Source organism: Capsicum annuum, chromosome 9 (genome assembly GCF_002878395.1).
Source record: "Capsicum annuum cultivar UCD-10X-F1 chromosome 9, UCD10Xv1.1, whole genome shotgun sequence".
Lineage (NCBI taxonomy): Eukaryota > Viridiplantae > Streptophyta > Magnoliopsida > Solanales > Solanaceae > Capsicum > Capsicum annuum.
The window spans coordinates 153,581,647-153,601,389 of NC_061119.1; the positions used below are offsets into that span (position 1 = coordinate 153,581,647).

General features: G+C 34.7%; 1 protein-coding gene across 1 annotated transcript; it reads right to left on the reverse strand.

Moving 5' to 3' along the window:
* Window positions 1-9,808: 9,808 nt before the first annotated feature.
* LOC107842013 (adenylate isopentenyltransferase 3, chloroplastic) lies at window positions 9,809-11,524 on the reverse strand. Its single transcript, XM_016685823.2, has one exon. It carries the CDS (start codon window positions 11,319-11,321, stop codon window positions 10,344-10,346), a length of 978 nt encoding a protein of 325 aa, XP_016541309.2. The 5' UTR covers window positions 11,322-11,524; the 3' UTR covers window positions 9,809-10,343.
* Window positions 11,525-19,743: the final 8,219 nt, after the last annotated feature.

Sequence of the window (19,743 nt, forward strand, 5' to 3'; positions counted from 1 at the left end):
TTTTCTCAACTATAGCTGCCCCGTTGACCAAATTGACCCAAATAAAGGTCAAGTTCTTGTGGACTGATGCATGTGAGGGTATTTTTGAGAAGTTAAAAGATAAATTAACTTCAGCTTTAATTTTGACCTTGCCCGAGGGTAGTGAGGGTTTTGTAATTTATAGAGATGCTTCCCGAGTCGTTCTTGGTTATTTGTTGATGCAACAAGGTAGGGTGGTAGCCTATGCTTCTAGGTAATTGAAAGTTCATGAGAAGAATTACCCTACTCATGACTTAGAGTTGTTAGCTGTGGTCTTCGCGTTGAAGATTTGGCGGCATTATCTTTATGGTGTTCATGTCGATATCTTTTCTTATAATAAAAGCCTTCAATATGTATTTACTCAAAAGGAGTTAAATCATAGGTAAAGAAGGCGGCTTGAGCTATTAAAAGACTAGGATATGAGTCTTCATTACCATCCCAATAAGGCGAATGTAGTCGCCGATGCTCTTAGTAGATTGTCCATAAAAAGTTTGGCCCATGTAGATGGGGATAAGTGGGAATTGGTGAGAGATATTCACCGTTTGAAAAATCTTTGAGTTTAACTTGTGGACTCCGAGTATGGTGATGTATTTGTGCATCTGGTATCTCAATCATCTCTTGTTGTTGAGATAAAGAAAAAGCAAGACTTAGACCCTAATTTGGTGAAGATCAAGAGTAATATGGGTCAACACAAGGTTGCAGACTTTATTATAAGTGGTGATGGTATCTTGAGATACCAAGGTAGGCTATGTATTCCCCAACGTCGATGGATTGGATGGATTGAGGGGAAGGATCATGGCCAAGGCTCATGAATCTTGGTATGCTATTCATCCAAGTTCCACCAAGATGTATCATGACCTTAGAGAGTTTTATTGGTGGGGTGGCATAAAATGTGATATAGCTATCTATGTGGCAAAGTGTATGATGTGTCAACAAGTAAAAGTTAAACACATGAGTCCTGGTGGTTTGTACCAAGAGATTCCCTTGCCCGAGTGGAAGTGGGAGGCAATTAATATGGATTTCTTTACCAGTCTTTCTAGATCTCAAAATCAATGTGATTCTATTTGGGTCATTGTTGATAGAGTGACCAAGTCCGCTCATTTCTTGCTCGTGAGGACTAATTTATCGGTGGAAAATTATGCTAAGTTGTATCTTACAGAGATCGTAAAGTTTCACGGAGCTCCAAGGTCTATTATCTCGGATCGTGGTACTCTATTTTCATCCCACTTTTGGAAGTCATTCCAAAAAGTTTTGGGTTCTAGAGTGTGCCTTAGTACCGCTTTTCACCCGTAAACGGATGGAAAAGCGGAGAGAACTATCCAAACCTTAGAGAATATATTACGGGCTTGTGTAATCGATTATGGTGGTAGTTGGTATGACCACTTGCGTTTGATTGAGTTCGTCTATAATAATAGCTACCACTCTAGTATTGGCATGGTGCCTTTTGAGGCATTGTATGGTAGGATATGTCGGTCTCCCGTTGGGTGATACGAAGTAAATGAGGGTAAGTTGCTTGGCCCTGATTTAGTTCACTAAGCCCTGGAGAAGGTAAAGGTGATTCGTGATAGATTGAAAACAACTCAAAGTCCCAAAAGTCCTATGCGGATGTGAGGCGTAGGGACTTAGAGTTTTGTATTGGTGATTGGGTGTTCTTGAAAGTGTCTCCAATAAAGGGAGTGATGTGGTTTGGTAAAAAGAAAAGCTTAGTCCCCGGTATAATGGTCCCTACATGATTGTGAAAAGGGTCGGCAATGTTGCCTATGAATTGGAGTTGCTTTCTAGCATGGATCTATTCACCCGGTTTTTCATGTCTCTATGTTGCGAAAATATGTGGGTGACCCTTCATTGGTTGTCCACTTAAGGGATGTTGATATCTCTAACTCCTTGTCCTATGAAGAGGTCCCGATGAGGATCTTAGATCATCAAGTTCGATAATTATGAACAAAACAAATGGCTTCGGTGAAGGTTTTATGGAGGAACCAAAAGTCCTAGAAGGCTACTTGGGAGGCGGAGGAGGACATGAAGTCCAAGTACCTACATTTGTTTTTCATCCCGAAAACTTGTAATTGAGGTATATGTGAATCTTCTTGGTTTGACTTGTCTCTTGAGTTGATAATAGGTTCGAGTCCCTAAACTTTGAAGGAGTCATATGGCCTTAATGAAAGATAGGTTTGAATCCCCTAATGAATGAAACAAATGAGTGATTGAATAATTATGATATATGTTGTGTTTCATTCTTGTTGCTATGTGTTTATTTTAACTTGTTGAAAGTAGCTTTGATATGTGATAAAGTGTTAACCCGTTTTAATGCTTGTCTTACCCCTCATTCGCAGATGAATGATCCAAGTGGGGGAGAATTAAAACACCTAGTGTAACGCCCCGGGATCCCATCCCAAGACGTCACACGGTGCTTATGGACCCGAAGGGCCACAAGCTAACCCTTTACTGATATTTGTACCTGTACACTGCATAATATCTAAAATAAATGCGAAAACTTTCCATAAGGTTCAACACATCTATACATACTCAAACTGACAACTGAATACTAATACATCAACTTCCGTCTGAAAAGCCTCTAAACTATCTAAACTATGGAGTTGATAGGACATGTCCCCAACTAACTCTGTTAACTGAGAATATAAACAAAATCCGATGCAATAATAGTAAACTGAGATTTGTCCTCGAAGAAGGAGGACTTATTGCTACTGCTGCTAACTGGGACTGAACTGCTGAGGAAACTCTGAATCCTGTGCCTCTGAAACTATGGTGTCAAATAAAACACCATAGCGCAAATGCGTCAGTACAAAAATATACCGAGTATGTAAACGAGGTAAGGCTAAATGCAAGGGCTCATGCATGCACAATACGTAAACTGAATAGTCATGAAAATGCCGCACGAGAACACATACATGAATGTACAGATCATAATCACAATCATCACAACTCTAGAGATTGGAACTCAGATACCACTTTCCTACAAACTAAACTCACTATTAACACTGAGATACTGAATCGCTGACTCATCTAATATTGATAATTAGGAAATATGGATTCAACTTCTTCAAGGAGTGAGTTCTGAAATCTCTGAACATACTGAGATTACGAGTATCTGAAGCTTCTAAAACGGATAGCAACCCTATCTAATAGGTTGTCTTTGAATCTGTGGATAATGATACTACTTGATAACTGATTTTGAGATCAGCCTATCTAGCAGCGGATCTTCAAATTTGCAGATAATCATACATGATGGCCTATATCTAACAACCTTACATTCTGTACACTGAACTGAACTCTTTCTTGAAGTCTGAGACTGATTCTGAAACTGAGACTGTGGGAAGTAGTTACTTAACCGACATACCCCTACTATCTCTTAGGGGTCCAACCTCTATCCCCGGTTAGGAGGGTGTCAATATCGTGCCACAGGTAGAGATATTATCTCTATATGACCCTCATCTATCATATCCTCATACGAGAACAGTGGAGCCCTTATCTAACAGGTCAAGCCAGCTCATCTACCCTTATCTAGAAGGTATGATGTCTCTCATCCACCCTCATCTAGTAGGTGTGATGTCTCAACCTACGCTGGTTACGTAGTTCTGGAGCACAAGGATCACATCTAAGGATCACACCCTCCACTAGTAGGTGAGTCCCCATCCTTGAGCTTGCTCGGTGCTAGTTTCTACTCCCAACTAAAAGACACTGATTTGATTCTTTACTGAACTTAGACTGAGCTGAATCTAATATTGATTATATTTCTCAAAAACTCTGACTGAGTTACGCTAATATTACTTAGTTCTGTATCTGATGAAAAGGTATCAAATCATAGCATCTGACTGACGATGCAGAGCTTTAATAGATTATTCAAATCGCTTCTGTGATTAGAATTGAATCACTTGAATACTATTAGATCTGAGTTGATTACAGGATGGAGGCTAGATTACTAGTGATAAAGAGATTACTGAGATGTCTGAAGATACATAGTTCTATAGTTCACTGAGTCCCGAGAATCGTGGCTCGATTGAAATTATCATAAAGCTGACATGGGCTCTAGACAACAGCTCTATTGTCGGGTATAAATACCCCAGGACTCAATAACATCAAAGTAAAACATAATCATTCTCACATCATCACGATTATCCATTCATCATCACAATCATTCATGCATCAACACAAGCATTCATTCATCATCATAAGCATTCATGTATTATTACAATTATTCATGTATTATCAAAATCATACCTTAATCGTTACCATCATTAATGCATTATCACAATTATTAACGCATCTCGGGATATTAATCACATAATAACATAGAGGAAACATGCTATTAGATCGTACTCCATTCAACAAGGTTTTACCTCAACTATTTCATACCTATATCGGTCTTAACATGTATTTGGATTTCACACCACTTGGAAAACTTCATACTATCATGTCATATCTTACTTGCTAATCACTTGGCATATATTAAAAACTTAGCATATATCAAAGGGCACATAATGGGGAATTTACAACCATCACATCTCCACTCGTTCACTAAAGTCCTTCAAAAAAACACTAGACATGCATAGGTTCACACCTATTTGGGGATTTCCTACTAGCATGGAATAATTCATTCACTTGGTCATTTTATCAAACACTAGGCATGCCTAGACTAGCTCACAATTTGGGGCTTCCTATTCAACATACTATAATGGCCCATATTCTTCTCCTAAGCTTTTATCAACCTACGGGAGACATACTCTGCTAAATCAACCAATTCTACACCCAGAAGTCATGAACACATCAACAATCGTAACACATAATCGTATCTCAAAAGTCATTAGATCATGATTTAACTACAATGCTTAATTTCTAGTCTCTTAGACATTTTATCGAACACCTCATATGCACAACTTAGGCATAAGTATAATAACCCAACTACTCATCATGAACAACTAAATTTACATGTTTCCACTCATATATTATCATAGATTCATACAATCCACATAAGTATCCCATCTTGGAGGTCATTCAACATCAACAACAAGTACATAATCCATTTACCCCACAAATACTACCTACTAAGGCCAAGGCTTGATAATCTTGTAGACAAACATGAGCCACAACTCAATCATAGCAAGAACATCAATTCTCAATCAAAAGAATCATTAAAAAAAAAGAATTCATAAACATAAATCTTGGAGATTTAGAAAAAGGTATTTGAGCTTCTTGGATGAAAGGGACCCAAGAATCAACATCTACATACCTTGGAGAAACTCTTTCTTGAAAGCCTTTGGAAGAATTCTTGATTTTTGCTCTTGATTCTCTCTAAATTTTTGGTGGAAGAAGAGAGAATTTTTTTATTTTGGAAAACCTAGTTTTTTTTAGGTGAAAGAAGAGAAAAGAAATGAGGCCTTCAACCCTTAAGTGGGTATTTATAGAGGTTGGGGAAAGAGTGGAAAAGACCAAAATACCCTTTAAAGAAAAGAGTTGAAAACTGCTGATCGGGGTTTGTGACGGTCGATTTGACGGTCTGTCAGAGAAACTGACGGTCCACCAAGTCGTTCGTCACTCAAGTGCCAAAACTGGGACATTCTATCTCGACGTGAAGGTTAAAGTGATGGTCCATCAGGAATCTAACGGTCCACCAGATCGTCCGTTACCTGAGGGTCAGGAATGGGTCATTCTGTTTCGACCTGATGGACCCCTTGACGGTCTGTCAACTTTTTAACGGTCCATCACTTTGGCCGTCACTCGGGGGATAAAAATGGGATGTTCTATCTTGGCCTGACAGAACACTTGACGGTCCACCAAGGACTTAGCGGTCCGCCAGGTCGACCGTCAAACCTGGGCGATTCCACTACCATTTAGTAAAATGGCCATAACTCCCTCGTTCGATGTTGGATTTTGATGAAATCGGTATCGATGAAAAGCTTATTCAATGCTCTACATGAAAAAAAGTTGAAATTAGATAAATAAAATACCATTCAAAGTATTCATACTTAGGAAGATATTTTTTTGAAATTTTTAGACTCGGATTTTTGCTTTACCAAAAATGCTCTAAAGCTCAGACTAGGAGAGGACTTTGTGGGGTATTACACCTAGACTTTGAACCATTGAAAAAAAAACTTCATTTTTGTGTCTCTAAGTTGGGTATGATTAGAGATTTGAGTCGTACCCTTGGTCACGACTCGAACATATCTTTCCCTTCTCTCTCATATTCTAAGCAGTACGATGAAGGTCACTCACTATCCTAGGTATGAGTGACCCCTTCCCAATTGTACCGTATGTATATGAGTCGTATCTAGGGGCATCGTACATAGTGAAACTTGAGCTTGAGGTAAACTGTCTTGCATATGATTGAAGATTACGACTAGGGGGTAAGTCTTACCCTTTGGATACGACTCATGGGTGTGTTTTCATATCCTTAATAGTGTGTGTCACCTAGTAGAAGCCTAGGGTACAAGTTAGGGTACCACTCGTACCCTAGGGTACGATCATTAAGGGAATCATATCGGGGAGTTGTACCCCTACATGAGCTCACTTTTCAACTTTTAACTAAGGACCTTTTGGTCATTTAACTTGCCTAAAACCATAACCCCTCTCACTATATAAGGCATTGTAGCCTCTTAAGACTTCATTTTATAAGACGCAAACACTCTTAAACACTTTAAAGGCTTCTTAAAGCAAGATTGTAGGCTAGGGTTTTGAGGGTGATCATCTAGTGGAAAGAGGAAGTTAACATTCTTGGTAATTCAAGTTGTTTAAGGCATGTACCTCTTCCCGTTCTAAATAACTCTAAACTCATTTTTCACACTTAGATTGGTAAGTGTACATGGTGGTTTTAAAATTAAATAAAAAAGGCTTTGTTGCTAAATGATGAATAATGACGATTCTTACTTAGTCTTGTGTCTATTCATGTTATGGATGATAAATTGCATATATGGGTGCTTGTTGTATGTGTTCTAATATGTGGTTCATAAGTAACCCTAATCTTGATGATTTTCACCATGAAAATGGCCTTGTAAAAGGTAAGTACATAAAGTGTTTGTGAAAATGTCTAAGTGAATCACCTAGAAAAATTGTTAGTGATGCATTTGACTAGGGCAATGGTCCAATAGTTATGAATGATTGATAAATGATATTGTGAAGTCATTATGAGCCATGTATTGTGAATTTGATAACCTTGTTGGTTGATGACTAAGGAAAGGGTAAGGCCCTAGACATAGAGATGAACTTGAATTATGTATTGAACTAAGTGTGGTGAAAATGTGATATATAGTGGTTAATAAATATGAATAGTTGTATGTATCTTAAGGACCACAAATTGTATGGTACGATGAATTGAATGAAGTCATTGGCCTATTGAGATGGTTGAGCGATGAAGGCTCCCACGAGGACCATATGGCTATGTATAATATTGAATTGGCTAAATGAGCCAAAGACCTTAAATGTGATATAAATTGTATGAATATAAATACATGAACTAATGAGTCAAGAGTTAAAATGGTGACTAATAAAGACAGGCGATTCGAGTTCCTCGTCTAATGATATGGCTAGTGATTCAAGTTCCTAGTCCCATGAAACGATGGGTGATTCGAGTTTCTTATTTAATAACACGGCTAGTGATTTGAGTTCCTAGACTGGTGATAAGACTAGCTATTTGAGTTCCTAGTCTGAAGAGATCTCTTGAGTTTAGAATACCTCATCAAATAACACGGCTAGTGATTCAAATTTCTAGATCGGTGATATAACTAGCGATTTGAGTTCCTAGTCCAATGAAATAAAACGGCTAGTGATTCGATTTCCTAGACCAGTGATATGACTCGCTATTTGAGTTCCTAGACCAATTAAATGAAACGACTAGTGATTCGAGCTCCTAGTCTAATGAAATGGCAATGAGATTGGTCAAATGAGCTAACTTGGTTGAAAGTTCTTCACTCCGTATATCATGAATAAATGACTTGAGAATGCATGCTAAGTCGTTTTCCCTTGTGGCATAATATGATCATGTTGTGTATATCCATGTGTATGAGTATATATTCAAGAATGATGTTGAGCCTTGGTCTCTTGATTAGCATATGAAATGCCTATGTGTAAGGATAAGTGTATCAATATGAATGATGATAATGTATTGACTTCTTGTTAAATGATATGTTATTTTATCCTTACCCTTGAGTTACATGCTAACGTTCCAACCGCCAACCGTCTCCGAACTCTATGTCCACACGCGACATAGGGGCCGAAGCATCACCTTATTTTCTTGCGCAGTGATTAGTGGATCGAAGCAGTTCGTGCATTGACTTTGGAGTGGTGAGCTTCCTTACTTTGGAAGATATTTATCCTTAGTCTCCTACCTTTAGACTTAGTTTATTTTGACTTGGTTTGGCTATCATCGGGGGGCTTGTCCCGACGTATAATTTCTAAACTTCATTTTATATAGTGATGTTGTGGGTGACTGTGGACTTGCGCATATTGGGCTAATGTGTTGATAATTATGAATGGTTGGTCTTGTTAAGTCTTGACGCATAGTCACATTTTCGCTATCTTATTATTATGGTTGGATTGTATCCGACCCTTGTGGATTGTTGTTGATGGATAGGTTGGGTTACGGGGCGACCTCCGGTACATGTGTGCTTGAGATGCCCATACGACATGGCTCGGTTTCAGATCGTGTCAGTAACCAAATGTCAAGTCTATTCAAGACAATTCAAACAGCCAAAATTTAAGTAATGAAAATGGCTAAGGCAACTATTTATAGTCCTTGCCTTTTCATGAATAGCCTATTACCAACCCAAAAGTGACTATTTTAGCAATAACTCACAAGGGTTCTTCTTGATTATCCCAATGACATCTTGATCACCTACGGCTTTATGTATTTATTATTTCATGACTTCCTCTGGGCTCCAAGCTATTATCCATATGTGGAAGTCCTCCTGATGTGCCCCAAGCTACCCATGCTCGTAGCAGTATCTGATCATAAGCTTATGAATACTTGTTTTGTGATTTATTTACTATTATCTATACTTTCTGTATTTGTGTTTGTATATTGATCTTCTTCTTTGATTGATGTCAAAGGGGGAGAAAGAGACATACATCTTGTCTCAACCATCTCTAGCTCTTTTCTCTATTTTTATTAAACATTGTTATCTCTATAAGTTTGTTGTACATCGAAAAAGAGAGGAGAAAAATTAATATAATTGGTGAGTCATTGTATCAAAAAGAGATAAAAGAAAAGATAGTGTGAGTATGTGCTAAAATGTAATACTCAACTCTTGTAATACTACCTTTATTCACCAAAAGAGCCAGTAGAATTTATTGCAATTCAAGGGGATTGAAGTAAGACCTATTATGAGTTTCAACCAATAAAAATATCTGGTGTCATTTTATATTTCTGCATTTTCATTTTAGAAATTACGTTGCTTCTTCAATAATATTCATACAATTAACTGAGTGTGAAAGTAAAAAAATAGCAATTCACACCCCCTTTTTACACTTTCAAAAGGCACTTCTAATATATTATACACATATTTAGTTTAAGAGCATACGATTCAATTGTTTTCTTCACATTCTTAATTTTGGATTCTCAACCAAACAATGTTGTTTCCTTTTCGTACATGAACTATATATCGCCATGCATGTATGTATTAAAACACACTTCAACTATTAGTAATTCCCTTCTCCTACTTAAACGACGATGATAGTTCAAGTAGGAAAAGGGAATAGCTGATAGTTAAGATATATTCTAATAAATAAATGGTGATAGTTTATATAAATAAATAAATAAATGATAATTAAACTATGAAAGTTGTGAAAAAACAATAGTTATTTATTATCATTCAATGTTCATTTAAAAGGGTTACAGTCTTTTTGTAGTTACAATAGTGATCAGTGAAAAATAAAATAAACTATATGATGCTAAACAGCTAGCTACTGTGGTGGACATATATGAACGTTATCTCCCAAAACTGGTGATCATGCTCGACTAAGTTACAAAAAAAGGTCTTCAGATTAATGCATACACACAACTTGCTTTTTCTTGTTGAGGTGATGGTACAAAACACAGTTAAATTGTTATTTTTTCGTGAATTTCATACATTATCTATTGATTATTCTCTTTATGTGCCTAGACTATCACTATCATTCTATTAAAATATACCTCAATGTTGAGCTGGTCAAATATTTGGGTGTGCAGACCAACTCAACATATATTTTAATACAAGCCGAATGATAGTTTAGGTTGATAAATTGAACAATGTATAGTTGAGATATGAAACTCGCGAAAAAAGTGATAATTCATTTATGTGTATTTTCGACCATTAACTCTTTTTTTTTTTTTTGCTTTAATAGTTAGATGCTGCTGCCATGGCCGACGCTGCAATGGTTGTCCCATCACTTTTATAAACCATAGAATTCCTATAATTTTCGTATAAAAATTTACCCACAATCTTTATGCTTTGTCCCATCACCATATTCTTCCATATTTCCTCTGCTTCTTCTTCGTCTGCTTTCCTCTTTTTTCTGAAAACTTCAGTTGCATCTAATCGATGAATTTTCCATCCCTTAACGTTAATCAATCTTTTTATTTTCACCAACTGTTTGCTTGCTAGTATACAATTATTGATCTTCACTTGATTAATTGCTTCCTTTAGCAGTCTCTCGCGAGTCTGTCTGTCCACGGAATTTGACAGTTGAGCACGAAAGTAACTGTCAAATTCGGGGACACCAATGGCTTTACGAATGCCTTTGGTGTAATCCCTGTTTTTTGGATTGAACAAGTTTCTTACCTCCTCCACCATTCCTTGATCGACCATCTTATCAACTCGTTCGTACAAGAAGGAATTTAGCACGTTCATCGATGCGTCCACCCATAGAAAACAAAAATCGTACCTAGTACTAAAATGATAGGAATTGTCGTAGACAAGCGCCTCGATGAATGAATTGGATCCACCAACGATGATGGGAAGTTTCGCCCGTTTGGTTATAGAGTTAACAGCAAATGAAGCCATGCTGCAGAAGTTTTTGGTGGCGAATTCTTTGTAAGGATCAATTACGCCTAGGAGATGATGTGGTACACCACACCGTTCTTCCTCTGTTATTTTGTTGGTCGCGATATCAAGACCTTTGTACACTTGTATTTTGTCCGAGTTCACTATTTCTCCATTGAATCGAGTGGCTAAGTCTATGGAGAGTCTTGATTTTCCAGCCCCGGTCACTCCCATGACCACTACAACCTTGTCCTTTTGAGGTAAATTTCGTAATTGTAGCAAATTTGGCCATACTTGTTTGCACGTTAGTACAGAGTTAATCATACCAATCATAATAAAATTAATAATAACAGTAATATATAGTAGTAGTAACTATTCCTCAATCTCAAACAAACTGGGATCGACTACGAATTTATGGCTATGGATATGGGAAAATGGGTACGGAGGGAAGTACTTTGTGAATGTAAATGCGGCAAATTGACAATGTGTTGTGTTTGGAGAAAGAAATGGTTCTTCTTTGAGGCTTTGGGTGGTAATGGTTTGTCAGCTTTATATAATGCTCCAAAAGCTAAAAGGAATATAACAAATGATAGAGCAAATGATTGATTGGTTTAAAAAAACAAAGTGTCATATCGTAAGTCCCAATAGTTGAAAGTGGGTTTAAAGTATTTTTCGGAATTTAAAAAACCAAAGCCTTTGGCTTGAAAGCAAATTTTAATTTTTGAAAGTCAGATCAACATATTTTTTCAAAAAAAAAAAAAGGAAAAGGTAAATCAAAATACCTAACTTTTTTTCAAATATTATTTTTTGGAAAAGTAGAACAAAAACAGGATTCAAGCGCCACTCTTGTGTTTGGTTCTTTTTCTATTTTGTATTTCTTTTCTTTCTTTCCTGTTTTGAGTTTCTTCTTTGAAAAAACCTTTTTTTGTACACTGTGGACGGTGATAAAGCAGGTACCTTTATATTATACTGCCAAATACATAAGAATTACGAAATCTATTTTGGCCATGACTCGTGAAAGATCGTATAATAGTTTGATAATACATTAATTTGTCAACTTGGAATAAGCAATCGTGTAGTTAGTGAGAAGTATTGAAGAGAAAACTGTATATGATTCCAAAGGAGTTCAATTGAATTGAGAAAAAGAGAGTTATAGCATGTTTGGGATTGCTTATTTCACCAAATAAGCACTTATTTTGAAGTAAAAGCAATTTTTTAAAAAAAAGGGTGTTTGGTAAACTTTCAAACGTGCTTTCAAAAACAAGTAGAAGCAATTTTTCTGCTTCTGGGAAGAAGCAGAAAATTTCTGTTTCTCAAAAAAAGCAGAAGCAGAAGCAGAAAAATTATTTTTTTATGACAGAATTATCCCTATCACACACAAATATATCCATATATATAGATATATATATATATATATATATATATAGATAGATAGATAGATAGATAGATAGATAGATAGATAGATAGATATTAACATATCTTACAAGTTTTATTAACATTTGATTTTTAAAATTTTACATTTCATATTTAAATCATAATTCTTTATGATTTATATATTTTTATTTTATTTTCACTCATTTTCTTTAAATAAATTTGAAAATATTATTGATGATGATAACTAAACAATATATAAGTTATTTTATTATTATTAATGATAACAATTGACAAATGAATCACGTTACAAGATTGTACTTTGACATCACATATAAATTTTTTCTCAAATATTTAATTTTCAATAAATAATTCATGAAAAGCGACATATTTGTTGAAATATAGTATATATATATATATATATATATGATGACTGTTTATTCGTAGTAAATTTTGATACCGTAAAAATATATTAAAAAAAGATAACAAATAATAGATAGAATTTTATTTTAAATATTTGTCAGTATATGAATTTGGCTACTTAATTTTAGAATTGATTTTAAAAATATTTTTTCTCTATAAATTGATTTTAGTAATAAAAGTCTACTAATAGATGTCCTTTTTGGTCATTTATCTCAAAAAAGCACTTCTTGAAAAAGATTATCCAAACATAATTTGATTATCAAAAGCACTTTTCGAATGAATTTACCGAACACAAATTATTTTTTTTAAAAGCACTTTTTTGAAAAGCCATTTTATAAAAGTGTTTCCCAAATAAGCAGTTTTGCAACTGTAATCCCAAACCGGCCTTATTCTAATTGCTTCAAGTCGATCACATTATAAATTTGAATGAGTGACTTCTTTATACCAACTTCAGTTATTCACGATTTGATAGCATAGCTAATTACCACAATATCAAATAAATATCACATTATGCACGAAACAAGTGGAAGTTGTCATAATTTTTATTTTATTTTTTTATTTCTCCCATGGTATTTAGTATCCGCTTAAAATTTTGATTAATTCGATTTTTTGTTAAAAAGTTCCACTTTGGAGGTACCTAAAACTCTTTACCAAAAATGATTATGTTCCAAGTCTTTGAACCCGGAACTCTATTTAATTAGGACGAAATGGAACTTATCATTCAACCATAATATTTAGTGATGCATAATTATTTACCGACTAATCAAAAAGTGATTATCGATGATAATCTGTATAATATATAAAGTCACAATGAACATCATGTGTAGGGTTCAACCGAGTATTTTAAAGATAATTTATACCATATTAATTTTTCGAATACTTACATAACTAAAACTAGATTTTTTGAAACCATTTCACTCATCTTGATTTCTTTTCAGTATCAACATGGTTCAATTAATTTTCAATAATTCATTTTTAGAATGTCATATAAGAGTCACACTATTAGTAGGATATCTCATACGTTGTGTAAGATATATGCTTTAGATATATTATAAATAAGTTGAGTATAACGTTTACTACAAGAGCTTGTATACATGCAATGGTCAAGTGAGATGTTAATATGCATGACACAGGTTGCAATAACGAGTAGGCTGTGCACTTCCAAAAACCAACATTATTCTAGTTTAGAGTGATTACTGAGTTGCTAATAATAGAAATTATAATTTTAAAAACATAAAACCTGAAAAATAACATGTAGCATCACTACAATATAATATAAAAAACATATAGACTTGATATATTTGACTAAGTATCATAAAGATAGAAAGGGAAAGAATTTTACTACATCCACTCTTTTCAAGATTCTCTTCTTATTGTCAATTTGTTTATTGATTTAGATATCGAAGTATAAATTCTGGGACGACCTGAATTTTGCTTTTGACTGTTTTATATATTGAGCTTAGAAATAGAACCTACTTAATTAATTCACCAACAAATTAAGTCTATGTTATACCGAATAAAAAGAAAGGAGATAATAAAGAATAATAAAAATTGTTCTTTTTTCTTTTTGATTTTATAGGTATTCAGTATCCATATTAATGTCTGATTTATTCTAATTCACTTATTATATAACTCATTTCTGGGGTTCACTCATTATATAACTCATTTCTGAGGTGATACTTCTAACAGAACTTTTTTCATTCTCATAGGCTCAAACCCAAAACCTCATATTAAAAATGGAGAAATTTCAACAATATCACCACAACCCATAATGATAGAATATTAACTGGTCGAGGTGTGTTGTATCGTTTATATGGTGAGAAACTGACTATACAATCAAATGGAAATGGGAATATGATATTTTTTTCTTTTGTCCTTCATTGCTCTAATTTTATTGGGACAGTTCCCTACTCACCTTTTTGGGCTAAAAGTTATTTTACTCAAAGATAACTCAAACAAACTTGCAGAATATATATATTCTTTCAAATGGGAAGTCTTGAGTTTAAAATAATTTACATGTATTTTTTGTTTGAACTCGTCGTATAAAACTTGTCCTAGTTTGATTCATATATTCTATGCAATTTACGAACTATTATACTATAGCAGAATTTAGTTAAAGTGCATTCAAAACAATAGCAACGAAAATTTTCCTTATTTCCAAAAATAAAAACCTGTAAGAATATTATTTTAATGATAAAACCAAACGGTACGCATGGTTTTGATATGCATGTGCTCTTTTTTTAAAATCATCAATTGGGGGATAAATATTTTATCTTATAAATACTAATGGTAATTTTATTAATTAACTAGTAGTTTTATTGATTATAATACAAGAGACACCTCCACTTAGCTTTTGGTTTAATGAGAAGTCAAATTACTAATTTAGGTTCCTTTTTTTTTTGAATAAATAATAAACATAGATAATTAGTGTTAATGGAAGTCGAATCATACATGTAGCCATCCCTTTTATTGTATTGCTATTAAAATTTCAACCTTAAAGTTGACCATATATTATATATTATGTAGGTTTATCCATGAGATGAGAATTTTTGTGAAAAGGCGGATTCGTACAGTGACATTCAAAGTCTTGAAGCCAAATAGTAATTAATTAAAGGACCCAATTCGCAAAATAAATTTGAAATCAGTGACCACGTTTTAAAAATTTATTGATACAACCTCAATCTTAGTTGATATAATATTTTATCGTGAGAAAATCTTAAATTCAACTTGAAGTTGGATTCCCAATTTGAAAAACAACTTATAATCTATTTTCCGATTTCATCATCAACAACATATCAAAGTGGAAAATTTCAAGAGGATATAGTTTAGGCAGATCGACCTTACCTCCGACTCCATCTTCATACTTCTAATAAAATGATTTCTTCTCTCTTTTGCTAATCACAACTCCAACTTCAAAAGTTGGATCTGGATAAAATAAAAAAAATACTTGACATTCTATGACCAGACACCTACGAGCACTATTAAAAAAGAATAGGAATTAGCGATAGATAAATTCCATAGATTAACAACAAAATTTTGTTGCTAATTTATTTAGCGACAAATTATCAAAAAGTTTTGTTAGCTAAAAGTAATTTAGCGACAAAGTTTATAGCTAATTTCAATTTTTTTTTTCTTAGGGAAAGTGTTTGGAAATGTGATTCCTGATGCAAGTTGGAAGGTTAATTTTGTCCTTCTAAAGCATAAAGCAGTCAACTAGTGGGGAGCCTTTTTATATTACATGATAAGTGGATCTACTTTAGTTCTTTTTTACAGCAATTCAACTTGTGGAGACTTTACATTGCATGATAATGAATCTACTTATCCCTTATATAATCATATAGTAGGAGCACTAAGAAGCAGGGTAAAGGCGGGATTAAACAGAAACAAACTAAAAGGATTTTTAAAAGGTTCATTTGCATTTTTTCCAATATTTAATTTTTGCTCCTTAAGACAAATAATGTTTTCGTGAGACATGAGTTTATAAGTTCGATTTCTAAGGTAAAATATTAAAGGACAACTCATTTGAATGGCAAAATTTAAAGACCAAGACATTTAAAGGGCAAATCGTGAAATTAAATATTTAAAAAATATTAACATTCCATAATTAGGTGTCACGACTAAGTTCATGGCACATATTGTTCATTTTGGGCCTAGCATGTGCAAATTTGTCTTTTGAGGTATGTGTTATCGAGCCTCAGCAGTGCACGTGTGTGTATATATATATATACTATAAAACTCTACAATTTTATCCCCCGTTCTAATATGAAATTTGTATAAAATGTCATGTGCACTTCCATTTTCAGAATTCTGACAGTCTTGCTTGATCTGCCCTCTTCAATTGGCACTCCGTCGGAACAGTCATATTAGAATTCCAACCCATGACTTAAAAACATTTTTTATTCCTCTTACAAGTTGCAGCTACACTAGTGCAAACGATATGCATTAAAATAAATTCCGCCTACGCACAGTTTAATTTTTCCGCAAAGAGAATTCAATTGGCCATTCTTAGCCTGTTTAGTCCCCCATGGCTTAAAAGCAAATTAGAAGTTAATTTTTCATAGACCCGTACGGATCTATAAAATAAAATTAAAAAAAAAATAAGAAAAAAAGGATTCCTAACTGGTAAAATGAATTATATGGTACAGGAAATTTAAGAATTATTTTGTTATATGTGCCTATAATTTAAATTTTAGTTAAATTAATTGAGTTTGTATTAGACTTAGATTAATATTGTTCATCTCCCATTAATTTGGCATTAGATTGGAGATTATGGAGCGATGTCTCGCTTATTTTTCTATATTATTAGGCGTACTATTAGTTGTAGTGTTATTCTTGTCGTGTTTTACCCTTTGAGTTTGGTTATTATTTGTGATTTTTACTTTTTCTACTTCGATAATTAGGATGATTTGTCGGGTTATCTATAATATTTCACTATTCTGTCATGATTATCTTCATTTCCATTTTTCTTTTTGCTTCACTTCCATCATTTCTTTCTCTAGTTGTGTTCACCGTCTCGAGGGCTTCGAGAAGCACCCCTTATTTGTGCCAACAGGACTTCGAAATCAAAAGGGCCATTTTATGGTAAGGATGTAAATTATGTTGGTGTTATTTATATGGATATGTATATATATATATATATATATGCATGTGAGCATAAGAAGTATGTTATTTGATTGTTGTTGAAAAATGATTGGGAAATGATGTTGGATTATGTTGAATTGTGAAGGAATTTGGTGTGATGATGTGGTATTGAAATGATGATTATATATATAAATACACATAAATCTATTGTTCAAGTTGGTTTTTGGAATGTTTTGCAAATATTGGTAGTATGGAATTATGGAAGAGAATTGTAGTGTTGGGTTGCTAATACTAGATGCCAAATGTTTCATTGTAGATAAGTGATTTGTAAAGGCGGGAAGTTGTGTTGAATTGGTATCCGAATCTACAATGAGGTATGTAAAGCATACTCTAACAATGTTCTTTGGCATGAAAACACCAATGTTCCATCAAGTAAGATTCCGAGGTTGTCCAAAAACATGTATTGTTCTACGTTACTAACGAAGTTGTTTCCATCCTATAAAGTGTCAAAATGTTTCATTGATATACCAAAAGGCTCTTATTTCATTGTTGTGATATTGATGATTCTGAAACACATTGTTGATGTACCAATGAGTCTTTATTACATCGTTATTTTATAGAAGGTCTATTACTTGGTTCCTATTGATGTATCATTGTTTCAAAGTATCAAAAATGTGGTGACGACCGAAATAACAATCTCAAAGATTAATTGAACTAAGTCATGGGAGTTCTCTCTTATCGGGTGGTATCCCAGGGGCATAAGCCTAGCATGGGTCGATCCCTATTTATGTGTTTATGGGTGGTATCCCAGAGGCATAAGCCAAGCATGGGTCGATCCCAGTTGATATGTACTGGAGGCAGCCTAATGGTCACAGTACAGTACAATAATGATTACAAAGACGATAAGAACGAAGGTAAAGTGAATGAATAAATACAATGTACAAGTTGTCACAAGTTCTAGTAAGTGTGGTCCACTCCTATTATGACCTATTCACTTGTTTTTTATTTCTATTGAGCTCCTATATCATATGTGATTATCTACAGCTTTACATACTCAGTACATATTTCGTACTGACGTCCCCCACGGGGACCTGCATTTCATGCTGCAGGCACAGGTACCTCAGCTCATACACCGCACAAGTAGGAGCCAGGTCATACAGCTATTGTTGGTGAGCTCCAGTTTACTTCGGAGCTTTCCGAGTCGGTTCCTTATGTTTTGTTATTGTACATGAGTCATATGTGGGCGGGGGTTTGTCCCGACCCTAGTTATGTCATGTATATCTTAGAGGCTTTGTAGACATAAGGAAGGGTAAAGTCATGGAAGTTTATATAGTGATGTTATATTTGTATATATGGTGGCCCCGACGGCCAAGTATTATCTATATATATATATTTGTGCGTGTTGTGATGATACAGGTAGTTAGACCCTTCTATATGCAACGAAGTGCTGTCCAAATTTTTGGTGACATGTAAGTGAAAGTACAGGTATTTGAACGGGTTCTCCCGGGCCTTCTCGGCTTCGGGTGCCAGTCCGGCCCGATGGGATTTTGGGGCGTGACACAATTGAAAGGAGCTTTCTTAGAAAAGTTCTTTCTGCCCCTCCAGAATATTACAGTTGAGGGATGAGGTCAGCAACTTTAGGCAATTGGCTAATGAAGCCTTACATGAAACTTGGGTAGGGTTTAAAAAGAAGTTGAATCAATGCCCAAACCATAAGATGACTGATGAACACTTGATGGAAATATTCTACAGAGCTTTGAACTCACTTATAAAGCCAATAGTGGATAATGCTGCAGAAGGAGATTTTATGGAGCTCACCTTTACTGAGGCTACGACATGTTATAAAGAATGACTAAGACAAGTAGAGCTTGGTATACCAAAGATCCTGTGGCAGCAAGCAATACTGGGTCTAATGTAATATCAGCAGAACAGTATAGGAGACAAGAGAAGCGTGATCAAGATATGGCTCACATGGAAACCCAGATGGATTTACTCACGAAATATTTGCTATCAGGAAATATAGAAAAGGTAAAAACTATAGGGTCCCATGGTAAGGGAGCTGAATCAAACACTGAGGAAAAGGCTAACTATTTGCATAACCAGGGGGGGTTTCGGACCGATGGTTAAGGAAACCAAGGTTGGAACTATTAAGAAGATTGGAAGAATAAAAGTGACAGGAGTGGACTGTATGTTTCTCCTGGAAGCCGTGATAATGCTGCCACCAGTTTAGGCAATATGTCCATGGAGGACATGATGGAGAAACTATTAAAGGAAGTTGAGGCGACCAATTCTGGGGTGACTACTATGAAGAGTGACATATCTTCCATGAGTCAACTAGTAAACTCGCACTCAATTACTATTAAACAACTGGAGCAGAAGA

Coding starts and splice junctions, on each gene's coding strand:
- LOC107842013 (XM_016685823.2), bottom strand. CDS start 11,321: ATGATTGGTATGATTAACTCTGTACTAACGTGCAAACAAGTATGGCCA.